Here is a 23327-nt window from a genome sequence, read left to right on the forward strand (position 1 = left end):
AAACCTTTATTGGGGTGCAAGTTCTAGAGTCCACAGCTCTGGTATTTTACAGGATAACTGCTATGTCCACACCTTTGTGCACAGCCTGTGGTACCCAATCTTTTCAAGTTGTGTCTCTTCACCTCAATATAACCTTCATTTGTTGTTAGTCAACAAGCAAGTATCCCTTCTTCAGCATTTCTAATGCACACTTCATTTCTTCACCTTAATGGAACAAGGCAATGCCTCATACCACACCAGCTGCACCAGTCTGCAGTAACAGAATGCCCATCTATCTCCCAAGATTCCCCTTTACAGTGCTATGCTTCTTTCACACCTATTTCTTTTTAATATTGATGGATATACAAATATATTTCTTGCAAAAATTCATAAAGAAAGACTCACTTTAGGATTCTCTGGTGTTTTCCTTCATGGGAAAGAAACCAGAAAAGAAACCCCACAGCCTCTGTCTCCAAGCTAATTGCTTTGTAACAATTTCTGACAAGAAATAAACAGTATTTATATATGTACACATACTTCAAAAACAACATTTGTGCATATATATGTATATAAAAATATATAATTGATTCAAACCATACATACACTACACAGGTCCAGGACCTGTTTCTGGCTCCAGCCTGACATCCTGCAATACAATGCCTGTTTTGGTTAGAGCAGCCTTTGCCTTCTGCAAAGGCGTGTAATAAATAATTCTACAGTACCCATCCCTGGAGGCAGCCAAGGAGCCTCTGCAGAGCTGGCTCTGGGAGCCCCAGGGCCTCCAGCACAGCAAGTCACCCTGGCCCAGCCTGCCTGTCTCACAAACTGGAATTATCAGTTCTGCTATATGACACACCTAATGCATTTTTAAATGTTTATTTCTAATTATACAATCTAAACCCCAAGAGCTATTACTATTAAAACATTAACATACAGCCACTTGCAAGTAATTTTTTTTTCTCATTTCTCACATTTTTTTTTCCAATTTTATCTAATGCCTCAATTGTTATCAACATATTTGAACAAAAGCGTAGCTGACAACCTCCAAATGATACTTGAACTGCCTTCGACATCCAGCTTGCAGAGAAAAAACTTATGGTTCTAGCATAGAAGATATGATCCCCCAGCTGATACAACAATAAGGCAGACTGCAATGGGGAAACAACTTGGTAGCCTTCTGATTCATTTATTATTATTCAAATGTAATGATTAATTAAATCCCTACTAATACCCCTACTTTAAAAATGCAAGCTCTGCTTTGTAATTATCACCACTTGAACCATCTCTTCACTAGCTCAATCTAAACAAAAGGACACTGCAAAAACTTTCTTCTAGAAATTTAAACTTCAGTAAACACATATTTTATAAATGAAATTACTCCATTTTTAACAAAGTATTCAGAAGCTAAAAAGAACTGTCCAAGACTAATAGATTCTTGATTTATACTAAAAGAAATACTGGAAAAGACTGTACTCAAATGAGCAAATTGAATTCAAGTATGGTATCAATCAAGCCAACATAACACAAATAACTGCAAATTAATGGTTATTTTTTTTTCTCAACAAAAAGCAGATAGCTAATAAAAGTCAGTATATCAAAGGCCTTTTATAAAACATTCCAAAATTAAAAATTATGCTTAACCTTCCTAATGCCACCACACAGAAGGGATTTTCTCACCCTCATAGAAATAACATATCTACTGCTGAAAAAGAGGTTATCAATCACGGTGGTAGTTCGCAAAGAAACATCGCAATCAAGTATCCATTTAATACACAGAGAAACTGGATTTATGCTGTTACTTCAAAAAGAGTATGTTAACTTATCATTATCTCAATGTATACACTTAAAATGTTCATACATACATCTCTGCATACATTTAAACAAAACCACAATGAAACACCACCAAAAAATAAAAAACACAATCCCAGAAACCTACCTATATTTTGTCAGCCAGCTATTAAGAAGTGAAAGCACTGAATTAGACTCCTACCAACTTCAGTAAAGCTCAGGTTCATCTAAGAAGTTTAAGGCTCACTGTTTTTAGCTCCCAAAACAACAACAGGGTTTTTAATCAAATACATATGAAGTTTTTAAATACAAGGAAAAACACTCTCTTCTCATGAGTATATATTTGAGAAAATGAAATAAATCTGAAAGAAAGTATCTCAATAGATACTGTACATCTACAATTTATGATGCCAACAGACATTGCATAAAAGACGTAACAGTACTGATTATTACTGGGCCATTAAAATCACAGTTCTTTGGTCAAGTATCACTTTTAGAAAGTTATGAGAAAAGCAAGCAGCACTAGGAAACACATTAACTTCTCCAAGAAAGTTTTGCATCAAAGCTCTGCTTTTAAACTTTTATTTTTTAAACAACAACAACAAAAAAATTGTCCACTTAGGAAAGTTAAGTTGTCACCATCTTACATTTCAGAATACAAAACTGAAAAAAATCCCTATTAAAAAAAAGACAGGACTTCAGCCAAGTATTCAGCTACTTATTGCTGTAGTTGTAACTCAAGTCCCTTGAAATCCCTATGTTTTGGTAGTTTGTAGCGAAAACATGTTTGGAACACTAGCAGCAATAGAAAACCCCTTGAAAACCTAGACATAGTTACACTGTTGAGTGAAAATCAGCAAAAACCATAGCCATTGGAACATAATAAAGCATCCTGTAAAAGTGAATTGGTAGCTAGAAAAACAGGGTTGATTTAAAGTGCTATCCCAAAGCCATATGTGGGCAAATGCCAGTAAAGTCCATTTCCTTCCCCACCCCACCCAGATAGCGCCCAGAACCACAGCACTACTTCAAACGTAACGAGGCTTCACTCTGCTTCAATACCTTATCTCCCCCTCCCTCCTGCAACAGGTAGAATGCTTGAAATAATTGCTAATTCCAAATTTAGGTGATATGCACAAATATACTGTTGAACAAAGTTTGGACAGTGAACAGTACACCTGAGTTCAGTCATACAAACTAACTTTTGTAAATAGCATTAACCGAATATATCCATGTCTCTAATATGAATCTAGATGTATTTTCTTACAAAACGCATTAATAGAAATATCCAGGCAAATACATACCATACAATAGCAAAAGCTTTAAGCCCCATTTAATAAGATGACTTTCTGATTAAAAATAGAAGGCAATTAAGATTTACTCAAAATTACAATTAAGAAAAGCTTTCACAGTGCAATATTGAAACTGTCACAAAGTTAAGAAAATACTGATATCAAAGTACAATCACAATGTTAAAGTAGACAAAACTACTATACAAGGGCATATCTTGTAAAATTAAAGGGAATGAACACAACACAGGGGACATCTCACGTCCCTGCTCTACCTATCCCATTTCCTAGTCTTCAGAGTCATAATTGTGTCTTTCAGACATCAGTAGAAATCTTGGTAAAACTAAGAGGTTCATTCTTCTTTGTAGACCAGATTTCAAAGCCCAGTTACTTCTTGAAAATACGATCTTCATCACTGCACAATTTCAAAGTAGTGCAATATTGCCATGATGTGCTGAGGCATGAACACATAGCCTGTGTACAGCGCCATTCCAACAATGGAAACTAGCATGGAATCTGAATTACAGTTGAGGAAAAATGCATCTGAAATAGAAACCGCACAAGACATCACAAACAATAGCATTCAAACTTTAGTGGTTACTATCTTTTAATGTTATGTTTCTGAAAAAGACACGATCAACTGTATTCAGTAATTATAAACCACAAAATAATCTACTGAACACTGAAAAACAGAATGCCAGTAGAACAACCAGCTGAACTGCAAAAGATGCCTTGCCAGCTATCCACTGCCTTGTCAAGCAAGAGGACAAGCCAGAGCATGGAAAGTGTGATGGAGAACAGAAAACTCAGATGGGCACTGAGAAAACACATGTTTTCACATTCATCTTCTCAGATGTTGAGCAAGTCTTGCAGAAGCCGGCCCCATTCAGCCAAGCAGAAAAAAGTCAAGCACCCCAAAAATCCAAAATAAAACAAAACTACAATAATATGTGCAGCTTTACTGAATAACACCGTTTTTATTTGTGGATGACCTCCTTTTTTAAGCAGACAGCATTAGATGTTTTCTAACTACTTCATTCACAAAGCCTCAGAGTTTCAGCATAGCTTTGAGTCATGGTGTGTACTTAAACACACTCATTAGTACTTTACTATAGGAGACAGCACTGCAAAATAAACTTTATATGAAGCTATCAGCTGAAAAATGTGCAACCACTTTATTAGCTGAACTAACAGGGAACTTTTGTAAAACTCATATAGAGAACAGACACAATAGCTTATAAAGTACATGTACAGTTGGATTTTTGTAAAGCTCTATGGCTTTTGAAGCTTTATATAAACAAATTCTGGCATCAGATTACTAGAAGATTATGGTTTCAGAAAGGTTAAATTTTCAGAAATTCAAAAGTACACAAAATGAATAAGCAGCTTTTGATTTCATCCAGCTACCTGCAGAGATTCAGTAAACTTAGCCCAAAACACTATAAAACACATACAGAGATTAACAAGGATGATAACGCCAGGCAGCAGTACTCAGTTTCCACAGGTGAAACCAGAGGAGCTGCGCGTGCAAATCAAGTCTCCACAGCACAGGCGTAACGTGCTCTATGAGCAACTCACCCACGGCACAGCAGAGGTACAAGGTGTGCCTGTTAGAGCTGCTTGGAGTATTTATAGTCCCAGAGGATTATACAGTAAGAGATACTAAAATGAAGGTCAACTCATAAATCCACATTTCCGTATCAGTGCTCACTTCTGGTACTGGAGCAAAGCCACACACCATTAGCTCCCAAGGCCACCGTGTCTGCACTGCATCCATACGGCACCCGGCAGACATGACCCATCTACAGCCAAAGTACCCAGTTTGAGGACAAAAGCATTTTTGCTGATCTGAGATCAGAAGCGATGCTTGTGCCACATTTGTACATTAGGTGGCAATTACAATATGATCATTTTATGAAAGTAAACATGCACATACTTTCATTTACTTAAATATTTTGCACAAGATAAAAAGGAAAAAAATATTCACAACAATTATAATTGCAGGGAAAACAAAAATTAGGTTTCCTCAGTGATACAGGCAAGGCATAAAAGGAAGAAGGTATGTTAACATGGAATACAACATAAAAACCCCTACCTGAAAAAACTGTGCACAGTAATTCTATAAGAATTTACTACTTCTCTTTTCCAGTAATCTCCATTTCTACTGACTTGACACAGACAAAAATAAAACTCATCACACCACTGTAACCTGGGCAACCACTTGTACATAACAAATGTGAGTTTCTTTACAAAACTGAGCAGAATCTCAGTAAAAGCAGCTTCTTGTTACTGCTTATACCCTTCTCTATGTTAATGTTTTAATGAATTTCTCTCTCTACCTCTCAGCATTAACTGGAGATAGCTTAGGGTCACTCGTATTGAGACATCATTTTAAGTTAAGATCAAAACAGTCACACTTCAGAGAAAAATACTTGTGATGCCACAGCAATACTTAAGAAAATGCACTGCCTGGATGAAAGGGCCAGGTAAAGAAGCAAACCTATAAATAGTCTTTATAGAGATGCCTTTACATGAGCATCTATCAAGTTCTTCCGCCCCAAAACAGCCAAGCAAATTTACCAGCTTGAGGATTAAATACCCATGTAATAAAAGCCATGTGACAAAGCAGTGTGAAAGCCTGGGCTTGCAAGGTTTTGCAGCGTGCACATTTACTTTCCTCTAGGCAAAAATACAAAAGAAATCATTAAGGGCACTTAACAGAAAGCTCGGGATTTCAGTGTAAAAGACACAACTACCGTAACTCCAAAGACATAAACTTATGCCGGAGAGGAAACGGACTAGGCTGCCAGACGCCCGGACACAGCATGCGGAACAGCAGAGTGAGGATTATTCCCAGGCCGGGCAGGATGTTAGTTTGGAAGGGTGAGGAGCTGAGTCCCCGCCAGCAAGGAGGGGTCAAGCCTCGGTCCCAAGCGGAGACTGCCGCTCCTTTGGCCGCCGCGGGCTCTGGCCGCGCTCGGCGCCTCAGGCCGGCTGCCCCGGCCCGGCCCGGCCCGACTCTCCTCCATCCCCAGCAAGCCCCGCCGGCGGCAGCGCCCTCAGCACGACCACGGCCCGGGCGCTCCCGAGCACCGCGCAGGGCCGGCGGAGCCGCCACACCCGCCCGGCGGCCTCGGGGCAGCTCCGGAGCCGCCGCCGGACACAGCGCGACAGGGACGCGGGGCAGCCCCGACCCTGCACACACGGCTCCGGCGCCGCACACGCACCCCCGGCCCCGCACATACACCCCCCGGCCCGCCGGGCCCGGCCGGCAGAAGGATACTGAAGACGGTGCGCTCCCAGGGCTCTAGCATGTAGAGCGCGGTGACCAGCAGGTACTGGTAGTACAGCCACGACATCTGCTTCCACGCCGAGCCCAGCGCCATGGCGCTCCCCGCCCGCCAGCGGCCCCACGCCGGGCCCACACCGAGCGGAGACGGGGGCGGTGCAGGCGGGACCGCCCTCCCCCGGCCCCGCCCTGTGCCCCGGCGGCCGTGGCCACGGCAAAGGGGAGCCGCGGCCTGTGGGGGTGGCAGCGGCCGCCGCCGGCGCTCCCAGAGCGGGGGAGTGCGGCGGGGCACACGCCGCTTCCCGGCCCTCCCCGCTGAACGCCGACATCGGGCCCGATATGATTAAATTATACGGCTGACCGTGAACCTGGTAACCTCTCGGCCCGAGTCACACCGAGAAGATAGACGGTGCTGCAACCTACTTTCTGTCATCCTGTTTAATCTGAATTGACGTTCAGGGAATCAGAGGAGAGCCAAAGCCTGTGCTTGGCAGGGCCTAAGGGAGACATCTTAAAAGTGATCTGCACGAGTCTTCAGTTTCTCAGTTGTCGGAGAGTAAAGCTCGCCCAAAAACGTGGCTCAGATAAATGCGACCTTAAGATAGGCCAGCTCTGGCAAGATTAATCCGTATGAATAGGAAAAACAAAGAGGTGATGAATCAGATGTTTACTGTGAGTGTTCCTAATGTTACACTACCCTCAGGCACTCAGAGCCAGAAACTAGAGGGTGTGTGACACCCCTGCCGTGACTGCTGTTTGGCCCAAGACAAATTCCCAGAGACTGGTTTGGGACTGTGTGATTAGGAAGGCCCTAAGCAGTTTATGCTGGCACTGTAGAAAGCATGTGTCAAAAGCCTGCTGGAAGGGGATGTACACAATTATCAGGCACCTTAAACGAGCAGAGCATGTGTTGCAACTTGCAGGCACTGGAACCAGGCCACCAGTTGGGACCACACATTCCAAGTGTGCACAACATAGATTAGAAACTGGAATTGACCCACTGTACTTACTCTGCTTAGTAAATCAATTTGCAATTATGTTACTGAGCAACGTGATTCTGTCCTTGTAGCCATCACACCCCTACCTTCACCTGTGCTATTTATACAATGAAAAATACGGAAATACAACCACAGGAGAATGCACATTTGTTTTACTTACACAGCTACAAAACACAACTACGGGACCAGGAGATAACTGAAGAAGAAAAGCAGCTGGCAATGAAAACTTAAGACTGCACTATTTTGTGTGGCAGGAATTTGAAATGGGATTTGATTTACCCTGAAGACACTTAGACACATCTTTGCAGATCTATTTGAACACTAGGAGAAATGAGAGCATTCATACATGTTAATATCCCAACAAAACTGGCTATGGGAGCTGTTGCCACTATCCAGTCTCCTGTTGCTTGTTGCAGTTGCTGCTGGAGGAGTCCTGTGTTGGTGTTGCTGCTTGAGTAAACGGTGGTAATCATGAAAGGCGCCTTTCTGTATAAATATGTCCAAAGTTCAAGGACAAGTGGGGTATTCATCATAACTAAAGCATTGCTCCTATTCAAAGCTGCAGGAACAGTATCAATATAGAGCAAACAGGTCCAGTCAGTCCTCTCTGTTCCTATAACAAGACGCTCTGCAATTCAAGTGGTAAGGCAAGAAAAATGCAGCAGCAAGAAAGGACCTGGGATGAGAGTAAAGTTAATGCCCAGATGAATGCCAGCTTCAAGATCTCCTACATCTGCCCTAGCCCACCAGGTAAGTGGCCCTTCACACTTTTTTGGTGTGATGCATACTCATTGGAGTTCTTTTCTAGTTAGCCCCATATGGAAATGGACATTATTCCTCTGTATTGTTTCCCCTCCTTCAGCAGCTCCATTCTACCCCTGCTTAGGAACTGTCATCACATAATTGTTTTTCCTGATACCACCCACATCGACACTTGATCCCTTGAACTACATTCTCACGTGCTCATGTTTCCAGCAGGTCAATGCAAACATCCTTAACCTGACACTACAGAGAACCTTTGTGTTTCACCTGGAATGTGAAGAGAGGTAAATCGAGGCCAGCATGCTCTAGAGCACAGTAGCATATTCCCTACTACATGTGTGCCTCCACACTTCTACCAAGAAACAGTTCTTCATACATTCAAAATTTCCTGTGTACACCTCTTGGCTTGTGGCACACAGTAAGAATTTATCCCACTTCATATGATCCCACAGCTATCTAAGACTGCAAGTTAGATACTTCAATAATGAGTCTGAATGTAGGTAGCAAAGATGAGATTGAAATCTTGTCTCATGCATGCCCCAAGCCTCAGAACCAGTAGATCTCCATTTTGTTCATAGATTGCATATGCAGAGGAAAGCACATCATACTGACCAACCACATGTTCAGCAGCTGCATCAACAGTTCTCTATCAAATAGAGGTTAAGTTTCTGCTGATTTGAAAATAGTAATTCACTGTTTTTCTTATGTAATCCTGACAGAAGAACCAGCATGTTTATTTCTTCCTAATCTCGTGTAACAGCATAGAATGAGTGTGTGTAGATCAGTAAAATACCACACCAGGGACTACAAAAGGTAACCAAAGAGTTCCAAGATTTTATTACAATTTAAGGCACAAAAGATGTTATTCAGGTTTCTACCACCAAAGTTCAAATATTTCTGACAATTCCTTAAAGCACATATAACTAGTTATTTCTAGTACTATTACAAGAAAAAACACAAAGATTTTGTGGTTTGGTTTTTTTTTTGGACATACCCATTCAAGGTACAGTTAAAAATATCAGGCTATAAGAGATGTTAATTACAAATAAAAAGCAAGGGTTCACCTCTTGGGGACACACTTGAATGAAGATAGGGAAGAATCCAGTATTGCTTCACAGACATAAATACGAAGTAGAAGCTCTTTTTGCTTCCATTAAAAAGCTGTAAATGTACTAAAGGAACAGAAAAAGCATACGAACTAGTTCTATGGTAATAGATCTGACTACAAATTTCTTCTTAAAATCTATCATCATAAAGAAAAAGGACAATAAAGTCCAGTACTTTCTTCATATACATATTTACATGTACAACATTTATCTGTATTACTAGGCATTACTGTGCATGTTGATTTATATGATCAGTGGCAGAACAGTCCATGCCAGCAAAATCAATATAGCTCATCTTCCACTCAGTATAAAGAAATTTTTTTGAGATCTTGATGAACCAAAAATCCAAATCTCGTGACAATTCCTTATCAGACTGTCTTGGTTTTGGCTGGGACAGAGTTCATATTCTTGTCAGTAGCTTGTCTTTAGTCTGAGAATAATGTTCTCATTAACACCGTGATGTTTTGGCTGTTGCTAAGTACTAAGACCCAAACAACAGGCCCTGAGCCAAAATTAACCTCTAGATGAATATTTCAGTCAAATGTTATGTATATATTCACTCATTAATGAAGTATTGTTACATGTATTCATTTATTGGCAAAACACGTATTTGCCTTTCCATATCTAGAAACCCAGTAAGGTCTTATTAGGGGAGTACAGCATCAAAGATAACTCCCTTGGTTCCTCCTGGAGCCCTGGTGAGGCTTTAGGAAAAAGCCAATAGAAGAATGAAATGAGAAATTATGTCAGCTTGTTTAACAGTATAAAATCTGGGCTACTCTCACAGCAAAGTCAGGGGAGCCTCATTGCCCACAAGGTGGACATGGCACTGGAGTTCCTTTACAGGGCGTGGCTCTCCAGTACTTTGCTGTGACAGCTTTCCCCCACAGCTGTTTTGAGGACTTGGATGATGGCCAAGTATTAGGGTAACTAGTGATGTAGCTTTCTTAATCACTGTAGGCATTCTTTCATAGTAACAATTACATGCATTGCTTATCCTTTTGTAATTCTTTGCTAAGGATTACATGCATTGTGTAGCCTATACTTTTGTGATTCTTTGCAGTTTTGCATTATAGTAAATTACACTGTTCCTTAAGTGGGTGCCTGTTTGTGTCTGTGTCTCTGACCCTGCTCAGTGGCAAAACACTAAGTGGTACTTAGGGTAAGTCAAGGACTTTTCAGTGTCTCATGTTCTGCCAGTGAGGAGCTCCACAAAAAAAAAACTGTGAGGGAGCATGGCCAGGACAAGTGACCAAATTGGGCAAAGGGATATTCCATACCCCAGAATATCATGCCCAGTATATAAACTGGGAGAGTTACCTGGAATGCAGATGATCACTGCTCAAGACAAGCTGGCTCTCGGTCAACAGGTGGTGAGCAGTTATGTTGTGGTGGGTTGACCCTGGCTGGACACCAGGCACCCACCAAAGCTGTTCTATCACTCCCCTCTGCAAATGGACGGGGGAAACACAGAAAAAGGTCCATGAGTTAAGTACTGGGAGAGCTCACTCACCAAATACCATCATGGGCAAAACACACTGAACTTGGAGGTACTGATTGAATTTATTACTAACAAAATCAGAGCATGATAATGAGTACAATAAATCTTAAAAACACTTTCCCCTAACTCTCCCTCCTTCTTGGGCTCCACTTCCTCCCTCAACAGAAGTTCAGGAAGACAGGGAATGGGGGTTAGGGTCTGTTCATCACCCATTGTTCCTGCCACTGCTCCAGTGTAGGGCACCTTTCACAGGAGACAGTACTCCACTAACTTCTCTAACATGAGTCCATTCCACAGGCAAGCAACAGTTCTTTCCAAAGTGTTCCTATGTGGGTCATTTTTCCAGAGTGCTGTACTTCAGGCCCAGCCTGCTCCCAACATGGGTCTGCCACGGGGCCACAAGTTCTATCAGGACACTTGCTCTAGTGTGGGGTCCTCTTGCCATGGGTTTGCAGGTCCAAATTTTCCTCCCCACTGGGGAAGAGGGTGGTAGGAGTGAGCAAGCAGTTGTGTGGCCTAGTTGCCAGCTGGGGTAAAACCATAAAACACAGACCACATGTGCAAATCTACCAAGAACAACAGACTAACGACTTCAAACATCTGATAAAATGCTGTTTATCCCTTGCTATAAATATAAGCAATGCAGCTATGCAAAATCAGTTACTAAAAATATTTATTCCAAGAAGCTGTTCTAATACACACTGAGATAAGGAATGGATAGTATATATACAGGGAATGATTGTAATATACAGATCTTACATGGTATTTACAAAATATTTAATTCCCAACGATGCAACTGCCTGATGGTGGGAAGAGTATTGCATTCATATACACAGTTAACCGTATGCCTTTTATAAACTTTGCAAAAAGTCCAACCATTATAAAGTTCTCAGATGAAAATGTACATTTATAAGACCGCATTTTTAAAAAGGTGAGTGTGCCTGCATTTCTAACACTTCCCATGCTCTTAAAAACAGCACAGGATTTTTTCCCCCTGCATTTGCACATTAGGAGTGGCTGGCCAGAACATTGAAGAAGTGAAAAACTTCATCTTTATCCATTACTGCTACTTCAGTTGAGCACTCAGTACATAATACTGGATGATATATTTCCTCTTCTTCTTGATTTGATTGTGTAGAGACAATTTCTTTGCTGTGCTTCATTTTCTTACTTCTTCTCTTTACCTTCTTTCTGTATTTCAGTACTTCCTCTTTGTTAACAACGCAGTTCATCACAAACATTGCTCTGTACTGTGTTTTGTAAGATTCATGTCTATGGAGAAGGGGAGAAAATGCAAGTCACATCATTCATACAACTCTGCTTCCAAGAAATCTGTTACCATCCCTGAAAGTGGGATTAAAGACAGAAAGTAACATGCCAAAGGGCTGACAGCCAAATAAATAGGAATTTTATAAACAGAAGTCACAGCTACAAAAATAATAAAAACATAGAACTGCAGCCATCTGTTGTTTTTTTAAGGCATTTTTTTAAAAATACTGTCTGTTGCTGCATGAAACACACTGGAGTACCAATGGTATTGGTACTGCAGAATTATGCATTGCTACATATAGCTCATAATAGGCAAAAGATCAGGAAGCTGTGAGTGTAAACGATTCAGCTACTGGCATTGACATCCTAAAATGTCGTGCAAGTCTGAAATTCCTTATTTATAAATAATATCATTGACATATCACACTAGAAGCAGCATATAAAAAAACATAAAATTTCAGCTGTCATCGGTCTTAACAACTGTGTATCTGGAGTATGTAGCAAAATTCAGTACTGTAGTTCAACCTAATGCAATGTCCCTCAGGCTGCAATTTTAGAGCAGCCTAAACCAAGACAACAGTGGCTGCAGAAGTCCAGTCTCGAGTTCTGCTGGCTTATTGCTTGTATGACACTGTGTTGAGCTATGTCAGTGGATTAAACCCAGGAAAGACCAGTATGACAATAAAAATAGAGACTTTTCTGTCAGCTTAGCAAACTGAAATACTTAAACTATAGAACAAGGTCAAGGAGTATTGGAGTCAGCAAAACAAAAACAGAAATACAGGACTCAGTATTTAGATGATTTTAGGCTGCTGTAGAATTTCATCCTCAATCACCAAAAACACTCAATAAATGACAGGTATTTTATTCCTCATTTCAGAAGATTTCTTTCTTCTTTACTCCCAGTTCTAGAGTCCTTTCCTTACCATGGGTTAGGAGCACTAACTAGGCCTGCAATGCAGTCAGAGACTGAAGAGTGTCAAAACATACACCTAAATACCTTCCTGGGACTTTTAAATTTAACAACACTCAAAACTGTGACTGCTAAGTCTCAAACCAATTAAGAATACACTATTTTGCTTAAACCTCCTTCAACAAGGTATTTTTAGACAAAAATAACCTGGAATAGTTTTATGCCTCTAAGTATCAAGCCAAGATATATATATATAGATAGGTATTTCTAAAATCCCCAGTCTGCCTGAAATGCCTGTTGAGTCTCCACAATTATTATTTTTTTAAAGATTTTTAAAGATTTTTTAAGATTATTTTATTTTTTACCTTCTCCACTATGCTAACATTCTTATGTTCTATTCTTCCACATCTCCACACTGCAGGTTAAACTAATCATCATTCTTACAAACCAGCATCTAATCCTAAATCTGACTCACATCTACCTGCCTTTCCTTTATGAGGGCCACCTTGCAAGACAGAGCTGATAAAAATCCATAGACCAAACTGAATATACTAACAATTCTACTGACCAAAAAAATGAAATTACAAGAAGACACCTTATTGTTCACAGTTGTTACCTCTGGCAGTCCAGGCACAATGTTGTCATGCAAGCAGGGCAGTTCAGAACAGCATCACTATTTGGAACAGCTGCAGGTTTTGCCTGCCACTGCTGTGGCACTGCTCTTCTCTGGTTACGGTATCTACCAATTTGAGAGAGGAGGAAGCGGAGACAAAAAGTGAAATTACATGCCCTTTTTGTTGGTCGTAACAATTCAATGTCAAATTTTTCTTTGCATTAAAATACACCAATTAATACTTGGTTCTTTCTGGACACCATTTGCATTAACTCAAAAAACACAGATGAGAAGGTGAGGGGAAAACACATACCAGTATCTTTTGATTTACAGAATACTTTCATTTGGTGAGACAAATACAAGTCTGGCATGAGAATTTGTGCCTAATAACCCACTCCTCTGACTAAGTAGGTATCTCAAGTGCAATGTCTGCAGGCAACATTAATTATCTTATTCAACAGATTTAAGTGGAAAATTTTACTTCTGCTGCAACAACCATTTTTCTACTTCAACCTTCAAAAAACCCTCATTAAAGTAGCTTTCTATTGTTCCTGTTTTCTCTGAACATTTTGTGGCTTGCTAAATTCAAGTTTTCCAAAACCAGAAATACAGTATTTATCAGGAACAAATATTAATCAGCAATCAAATTATCTTGCAACATTTTAATTCACAGCATGGTTGTTTAAATGAGATCTACAGACAAAACTAGCTTACAGAATTTGGAAATCTTTATTTTAAAAATTTTAAAGTTTTGTGTAGTTTTGAAGACTCAACTTCCATTACATACACCTATAACATTTTACAGGATTTGAAGTTTCTTATGCTTTACATTTATATATAAAAAATAGTCACATTGCATGGATTTGACAGCATTGGCTTTTTCTCTACATTTACCATTTTCATTTAAAATTTTCAATTGATGTTAAGCATCTTACAATTCAAATATTTATGGTTACTTACCCTCTCCTCTGTGAGTCTACCCACTCTTGGTCTCTGTTATCTTCTTCTGGGTCATACAGCAGCTCATCATTGGAGAGAATCCGACGTTGCTGATGTTTTCTGTTTTTCCGGCTATCCTGTGTATCTGGAAAAATTTGTTCAAGAACATGTTACATCCATCTGACACAAATTATCAAAATATACAATTTCCAATTTTCATTTTCCATCCTCACAATAAATCTAAACTGAAATTTAAATGCCTGGCTCATCTCTCCTTCAAGTGTAACCCCGAAGCATTACACTGTGATACATCATAGAATTGCAGGAACTACATTGAGATGATACAGGCTGGTAATTCCCCTCAAAAATGCTGCCTTCACAAACAGCCTCTAGACCTCCCCCCCCCCAAAGAGGATTATACAGGATCTGACTGAGTGGTACTATAAAGATGCCCTCCTCTTGCCTCTGTCATTTACCTATTTTATCTTCATCCTCTGAATCAGAATCAAAATAAATGTCATCATAGTATTTTGAAGTGCTGGCAGATCCACTCAGCCCAGTACTTGAGGAAGTACCTACAGGTGAAATTAGAAGTGGTAAGAACACCCCAGTACAAGGAGAGAAAGTATACAGCCCAGAACAAACCTTTACTTTCAAGTTACTTTGTCCAGAGTGTTCTGTTCTACCTGGGTGTGTTAAGTAACAGCCCTCCCAGTTTATTCCCACACCCTTATCATTCACATCACTTGTGTTACTTCATTTACAGGCATTCTCAGAGCAGAGCTGCTCCCTCTCCCTCAAAGATGAACCTCAGGTAACATCTGAAGCAAAGTTTCTCCCAACACTCCCTTTAGACACAGAGGACATCACATCAAGTATACCTGTCTCTGCTCTATGTCATACACACAAGACATCTTTAGTCATGTGAAAGAAATACAAGTGTGGCATTGTTTCACAAACTTTGATTAAAATAAAATTCACTAAAAAACGTCCCCCAAAATTTCAGGCCCACAGAAGTTCAAAAAATACCTAGACAAACTGCCAAGCAGCCACTCTGCACCAAAATTCCTATTCCGTGCTGTATGGATGCGGTGATGTAAATACTGCTACGTATTCTTAACTATACAACCAAAACCTAAAGATGATTTGGCCACTAACACATAATTCATGATTTCATATGCAAGCAGATGTTAAGCATAATTTACCCATTTCAGGTGATTTCCATTTGCCTTCCATAGTCTTCATGGTGGTGTTCAGTTCTGCTTCCATCTCCTTTTGGAACTCATCATCACTGGAAGACTCACTCTCGCCAGTCAGGCACTCCCTTATCAGCTTCCGCTTCTGGTCAGGAGTGCCATGTAGGAGCACATCCACCTCATCCTCTGAGCTACAAACATTTAAGTGGTACACACCTAATTATTACAAATAGGCTAAAACGTGGATATAGTCACTTGGAGAACGACCATCTGAATTGTGTGGGTGCACTGGAAATCACTTCTATGTTTATGGGCAACGTACATATTAAAACACTTTATTAGCTTAGGGGTATTAAAACTGGTTTAAACGCAAAGGAGCTTCAGGGGACTGCGTGGGGCCTGCCACAATGCCTCTGCAGCTCCCGCTCCGCGCAGGGAGCTGGGCGGTCAGAAATGTTATTACACCGGTTTCAAGGAAATCGCCGCGGCCGACGTGAGGCCGATCCTCCTGCACTCCGCGGGCAGCCCGGGGTCGACACCCACTCACGGCCTGGCACCGCCACCGTCGCTGCGCGCCCGGGCCAGCACAAGCCAGGCGGGGAGCGGGGCCCGCCGCCGCCGGCCCGAGCCCACCCCCCGGCCGGCAGCTCCAGGCACCTGCTGAGCGCTCGCTCCTCGTCGCTGGGCTCTTCCACCACGTACGGATCGTCCTCCTCCCGCAAGCGGCTCATGGCGCCACCGCTCCTCACCCGCTGCCGCAGTCAGGCCTAGCCCGGCCCCTTCCGGACGCCCCGGCGGCTTCCGGCGGGCGAGCCCCGCCCGGCCCGGCCGCGCCCCCGCCGCGGAAAGACTCCCCCGCCGCCAAGAGGAGGCCCCGGCAGCCCATGGGCCGCCCCGCAGCGAGAACCGGGCAGGCGGGTCTTTTCCCTTTTCTACTTGGAGCTGTAAGTCCTCGGGTCACGTTTGAAGCACTTTTTTCCAGAGTTACCGATCCAGAGTCGGAGCTTTAAGAGACACACCCAATACCAAGAGGCTTGGAAAAAATTTAATGAGCTAGTAACACTCAACAGCGAGGACTAATCTAAAAACTGTTCTCACATCCTACTTAAAATATTTACAATATTGTTAGCTATATATACATTGTCATTGTTGTCCCTCGTAGTCTATTTATAGATGAGTTCCTTAGGAATTATACCTGTTATATCTAGAAAATGAACAGCACAGTATTAGTGTAGTAGGCATTGCTAGGAATACTCTCTGTACTAGGTAAGTTGCCAAGACCCACTGGGCACTGGTCATCGAAGCCTGAGGTGATGGGTACATGAATCAAAGCACAATGCAAACTTCCCTGCCTTTGATGTGCAAGGCAGTAGGGTAAGGATACTACACTGTGCAATTCACCCTATCTGAGAAGAACAAACACACCTGTGCGGCAGTACAGGGCATCTGTAATCACAGAGACACTGACTTAGGCTGAACTGCATTTCTAATCGTACCATTCACTCAAACTTTGCTGTTCCACTGAAGGCCTAAAAACAGCATATATTGCTTGTAAAGCAGCAATCCCACTGTGAAGAGTAGTTCATCAAGTAAAGCCTAATTTTATGACATCGTGAAATTACACAACATAGCAGCACCACTTGGAAAAGGTCATAGTTCAAGGAAGGAGACCAATCAATACAACTAACAATATTGGATTCATAGTCTATATCTTAAAGTCCAGTTAGCAGAATGAGATCCTTTTCCATTCCTTTATAGGGGATACCTTCACTTTTTTCCTGAAGCAAAACTTTTTATTCGTATCACAGTGGGGCAGTATTACTTTTCACTAATATTTTATGCAGCTCCTTCTGAACTCCCTTCTGCTACTTTATTTCCCCTTTCTCAGAAGAAACCCAGGAAGTTCTCTCAAATGTATTTCTGCCAAAGAAATTGCAGAGTCAGCCACCAAGCTCAAAACAATTTAAGTACACTGGAGAGGAAAGTCACAGACAAACAGATAAAACCTGAGAATGCAAGTGAAAAAGTACTGGGCGAGTAGTGTCAGACCAATCCAATACTTAGTCAATGGTTTTTACATGATGAATAAAGAAAAAAAAATCTAATTTACTAGAAAATACTAAGCTTATAGATGATACAGTATCTGCATCATTTTAGAAAAATCACTGATTTCATGGTTTATTTTACAATAATTGGATTAGTCTACAAGTTAAGGCAAACATACTAATGCATCTGCTTTTCTTTTTAAATCATAGTTATAAAGGTTACACAAAGTTCTCCAAAATTTCTAAGAAATGTTCACAATTGAAAAAAAGATAAGTTTTTTGATATAAGTACATGGAAAAAAAAAAACTAAGACAGTGTATACAATGCCATTATAGTAACAATATTCAAATATCTAATGGTAATACTTAGGCCATTTGAACAATGTGCTTCAAATGGTGATCTTCAGAAATTACTTACAAAGGTAAATAAGATTGCAGCCGTATCATAGTATTCATAACATGAACATTATTATATTGGCTATTTTCACAAAACCCGAGCATTTGGTTTTTGAACAATGAAAGCATATAATGATTAAATAAACATGAATATGTATGTATAACAAGTATGCTGTTCATATAGTCTGGAGCTACTTTCAGGTGTTTAATTCTTTTGAAAGAAGAAGCTTGCTTATGTGCACTTTGTCAAAAGTTTTCTCCAGGGAACTGTAAATGCCTATTTAAAGTCATGAAAACAAAATCCAGAGGAGGGCAGCCCTTGTTAGTGGGAGGACGGAACGTAGCTTATGTGTCACCATTTAACACTGCCAGGCAGCTCTGCAGAAGCTGTAAGTTACCCTGTAAAAATAAAGAAAAATATCACCACATTTGTCTTCTTTCTTTTAAGCTTGTCACAGAACAATGTTTTTTTAGATAGCAATGACACCACTAAAGAGGAATAGACAGGTTTTAAACTTATGGAAAAATATGTGTAATTGTGTATTAAAAGCTTTTTTGAATGTAGGAATATAGCATCATGGAAATAAACACAGCCAATTTGAGATTAAAAAATAAGCATTTAATACTCTTTCATGTCTCTTCCTAGAGGTCTAATCAGGCCACAAAACTATTCACTGCAGAGCACTCTCTTAGCAATGAAATTCACAGTGGCAAAGTTTAAAATATTTTATATAGTAGGACCATTTCTCTGTCTCTAGAATGAGATTCCCAAAGTGTAAATATTCATGTGTTACACTGAATACTATATACACCAACAAATATTAAACAATTCATAGCACTCGGAATCTCCTCGCTTCTAGCAGCCATTTGAGCTGACATCTTTGTTCAAGGAGGAGGCCTTGTAAGACAGCAGACTGATTTACATGCTTAGCCAGGTGATTTAGCCATCAAACTGAGTTTAGCCTTTACAGCTGGAGCTACAGAAGTGATTATTACAACATTAACTCAACTCTAAGCCAAGCTCTGGCCTTCCTTCCAAACACAGGTTTTAATCTTATTTAAAGCATTCTGGCTCTACCATAAAAATATACAGACTGGTTTTCAGGTATCTGAATGAATTTAGAGAACGGATACCCTTGTCAATTAAGCAAATGTGACTGACAAGCCAGAATTTACTTTGCAGTAAAAACCCCACCAAAACAACCCAGTATTCATATGTGCATTCATTTATGCTTACATCATTTTAAATTACTAGTTATTCACTATGAAATACCTGTACTACATTTGTTCCCAAATCTGAAACCTCTATGTAAGAAAAAAATGTTGGGCTGTTGACAGTGTTAGGAATAATTCTTATCAGGTTCAGATAAAATGCAGGAACAAAGCAGTTTGAATGCCCAGTTATGAACATGGAAGAAATTGCTGACTTCTCAAAAAATTTTTGGATCAAGAAAGAAACATATAGAGAAACCTTCAGACACACAAAAGCATGTAAGTATCTGTGATTTGCATGCCTTTCATAAAAGAGTCCACAGAAGTCCTTAAGAATTTGTAATTACTTTTTCAGTTAAAAGCCACTCCAAGTGACTTGTGATAGATAAGCAAGACATTCATCCCTCAGCCCCAAAAGGTAAACCGTAATTCTATGCCCCCCTTCAGGTTCTTATAATCCAGATAAAGCAATTAACTGATTTAAAGCCTTGAAAGCAGATTCCCAGTTATACCTACTAAATCCTTCTCAGTCTTATCCAGAAGACAGCAATTTCAATTCCAGCTTCAACAGCTTTTTTGTTTCTTTATGTCTATACCGGCAGAGGACAGTCACAAGCTATTTTTTAAAAGGCTTGTAATTCAGTGACATGAACAAATTCTATATAAGCAAGATACATAGGGACTTGGTGGCCCATCTTTGTGGTGTACAGGATTCATAAATTTAAGGTCTCTGTTACTGAAAACCTGATTATTGACTGTAATGAACTAATGAATTGAAAGGAATACTTCAGTCTGAAGTCTTCAGTCTTCAAATGGAATTCAATCTGAAGGACACTTACGGACTGCACACATTACCTGTAACTGAAGTGTGACAATAATCTTTTGGCCATCTTATTGCAGAAGCATGAGGTATATTTGTAATTTACAGACCATTGTGTAGCCCTCTTAAAAAAAAAAGTGTTACCAAGACATCTGTGCTGGTTTTGGCTGGGGTAGAGTTAATTTTCTTCTCAGTGGCTAATATGGGGATGTGTTTTGGATTTGTGCTGAAAATGGTGTTGATAACATAGAGATGACATCATTATTGCCAAACAGCTCTTACTCTGCCTTTTCTGCTTCTTGTACTGGCATGCTAGAAAAGTAGCTGGGGGTGCATGGGAGCTGGGGGGGGACACAGCCAGGACAGGTGACCCCAAGTGACCAAAGGGATATTCCAGACCATATGGCATCATGCTCAGTATATAAGGTGGGGAAAATAAAAAGGAAGAGAGGGGCATTCAGACTGTTGTCTTCTCAAGTCACTGTCACACATAATGCGCCCTGCTCTTTTGGAGATGACTGAACATCTGCCTGCCCATGGGAAGCACTGAATAAAGTCCTTGTTTAGTTTTGCTTGTGTGCATGGCTTTTGCTTTCCCTGTTAAGCTGTCTTTAACTCAACCCACGACTTTTCTCACTTTTCTGAATTTTAGTTGCTAGCTGACGTTAAACCATCACAACATCCTTTACACCTCAGTAATTTCCAGACTAAGCCAGTCAGTCTACTAAAATTTTCCAAACAGGCACATAATTCATTTTCATTAGATCAAATTTACAAAGTTCACAAGAACCACCTTATTTGTATTATAATAAATCAAGGACAATGGAAGCTGTGAGCTATTACTCCTTGTGGCTGCAGTATCTGACATATTTCACTTACATCAGCATAGCTTGAGAAAGTTCAATATATTCAGATTCAGAAAAGTGTTTCTTGCCAGCTTACACTCCTAAGCTGCAGGTGTTAAAACTAATGGCAGAACCACAGTGACAGAAACATCCTTTTCAGGAAAGAAAGAATTATTGACAAAACATTTCAGCAAATCCCTTAGCACTGCATTTTGCTTACTTCCTTCTTCTGTAAGTTCCAGGTATCTGTTGCTAGTAACACAAATTCTTTTTCCAGAAAACGCAGAGAGGCAAGCGTGTATATATTAATATTTGTGGAAAATGTATGTTTCTGTTTATTTATGTGAAGGAAGTGGCTGTCCTAGTTACAATTCATATGTCAAAAGACTGTAAATGTACAAGAATGCTCTAAGTATGTGATTATAATCTTAGCAGTGTCACAAGCTGTCAAACCTCCCTTCCCTGAACATGAATTCCAATACAGGAATACCTCAAAATCCAACCATTTAAAATACTGAACAGTACACCAAATGCAGCTTTTGCACCAAAATGGCCAAACATTGATTCAGGTCTTACATTAGCTACAGCTGCACTAAGTCATGAAGAAACACAGAGCTAGCAAAACAGAAGCTAAGCACTACCTAGGGGGATAATCAGCCAGAATGGCCACAGAAAAAGAAACATTGGTATGTTTAGAGTAGGTCACTGACCAATGATCATCTAAAGCTTCAGTTTGGCAGCTACTCTAAATAAATCTAGGGTACATGCTGCTGGTAAGAAGGCAGCTCTCTTTTATTGCCAGACCCTCCAGCCAAAACTGTGTGTTTTGATACAAGCGATATTGTGAAAACAAGACAAAGTAGGAAAACCCAGAGCAACTTTCAGCTCCTTCTTACTATGCAGCTGCATACATAATTGTGCCAACATAAGGGAAAGGAAGAGTCATGTATCATCATCCTTCCTGGCAGCAGTCTGCCCTTTCATCAACTTAAAGCAAACTCAACCCACAGTCTGATTTTTAGCTATTTCAAAAGTCTTGAGTTGTAATTCAAAAGGGTAAGAGGATATTAATCATACTTCCAAGTACTATGTTATAGGGAAATAGTATGAACATAACTGGGCAGAGAGATTTTACTTAGAATTTGTATATAAAGTGTCCCCATTTTACTGAGTTTATTTCCCTATGGCCCTCAAGTCTTCTAGAGCTACAGGCAGGTATAGCTCACAAAATGCAAGCTGCGCCTCAGAACTTTCTCTCAATTCTTTGGTTACTGATTTCCTCCGTGCAGCAACCTCTGTATTTTGATATTTGTGTTTTCCTTTCCACACAGAACAAGTAACTTTAAGCAGCAAGTCAAGCAGCAGCCTTCATTGTGTCTGAATTCCTCAAGAGCTTCTCAGGTGAGTTCAGCATTCACTGCTACTGCACATTTCACTTCCACATTTTTTGTGTGAGGCAGCTTCAAATCCAAAAGACACATAGTTAGACTGATTCAGAAACAGATACATCTGCATGGCATCTAGTCTGGAGGCACTCACTACTGAAAAAGAAAACCCGTAATAGAAGACTTCTAGCAAAAGGTTTCAACAGTGGGTTTCTTCTGTCCCCAGACTGCTTCCCTACTTAGCATTTTTGCTGGAATCAAACGCTTAGACTTGGGTAACAGGTCATGTTGCAAAGTTTGTCAGTGCTGTGCTCCACACTCGATTGACCAAGCAATTGCCATTCTGTTGCTACTAAAACTTCACGTCTGCCTCCAGTAGGTGTCAAAGCACAGAGACGGAGACTGCCAGCATCGGGCAAAGTATTTTGCCAAGAACCTAGAAGCAGGGGGCTTTTGATCTGACGTAATTAATTGACTGCCTACATGAAAAACATAACTTTCTTTTATGCTTTTTCTTTTATGCTTCTACTCTTCTGGCTGTACTTCAAGAGAGATTAGATGTCTAGAAACAGCCCAGCTTAGCCCAGTCAAAAACAGAGCTACCTAGTCCTTGAAATGTGAGTACTGTTCATGATTTGCATTTCAGTCATATTCCTCTAACATTGCTCTGCCCCATCAGGGCACAATATTACATTAAAAAAAAAACCAACAAACAAGTCTTTTAGTATCTCCATCCTTCCTTATATGGAACAAACCTAGAAAGTCTCCACCAAACCACTTAATCCTTCAATACTCCATACAGACTAATAAAAACCTATCCATAAGACTCTCTTCAAATACCTTGGTTTTTGCATTAATAAGAACATTTCCCATTATATAATGTTGAAAAATACAATGTTCTGTACTTGTACATTCTGTAATAATCAAACCCAGAATTCGCAGAAAGAAAAACATAGCAACCAAACTGATCCATCTGTAGTAG

At 40.3% G+C, this 23327-nt stretch overlaps 3 protein-coding genes across 4 annotated transcripts in view; all 3 read right to left on the bottom strand.

The window, feature by feature from the left end:
- Positions 1-2333: 2333 nt before the first annotated feature.
- Positions 2334-6499, bottom strand: SPTSSA (serine palmitoyltransferase small subunit A). The gene is made up of 2 exons (XM_005520304.2): positions 6340-6499; positions 2334-3572 (listed from the first exon to the last, which is right to left on the bottom strand). Exons 1-2 carry the CDS (start codon positions 6440-6442, stop codon positions 3469-3471), a joined length of 207 nt encoding a protein of 68 aa, XP_005520361.1. The 5' UTR covers positions 6443-6499; the 3' UTR covers positions 2334-3468.
- Positions 6500-8919: 2420 nt separating this feature from the next.
- EAPP (E2F associated phosphoprotein) lies at positions 8920-16443 on the bottom strand. Its single transcript, XM_005520303.3, has 6 exons — positions 16300-16443; positions 15652-15833; positions 14923-15021; positions 14468-14591; positions 13511-13633; positions 8920-11984 (listed from the first exon to the last, which is right to left on the bottom strand). Exons 1-6 carry the CDS (start codon positions 16371-16373, stop codon positions 11720-11722), a joined length of 867 nt encoding a protein of 288 aa, XP_005520360.1. The 5' UTR covers positions 16374-16443; the 3' UTR covers positions 8920-11719.
- A 230-nt stretch (positions 16444-16673) lies between these two features.
- The window catches only part of SNX6 (sorting nexin 6), a 29791-nt gene continuing 23137 nt past the window's right edge, over positions 16674-23327 (bottom strand). For both annotated transcript variants that reach the window (XM_005520302.3, XM_014249966.2), the window contains exon 14: positions 16674-18482. In XM_005520302.3, the coding sequence (XP_005520359.1) occupies positions 18429-18482 (54 nt within the window). In that variant the 3' untranslated portion in view covers positions 16674-18428. The remainder of the gene's footprint in view (positions 18483-23327) is intronic.

The sequence above is a fragment of the Pseudopodoces humilis genome, chromosome 7 (genome assembly GCF_049639895.1).
Source record: "Pseudopodoces humilis isolate 2021_Gansu_Grassland_sample_001 chromosome 7, ASM4963989v1, whole genome shotgun sequence".
Classification (NCBI taxonomy): Eukaryota; Metazoa; Chordata; class Aves; order Passeriformes; family Paridae; genus Pseudopodoces; species Pseudopodoces humilis.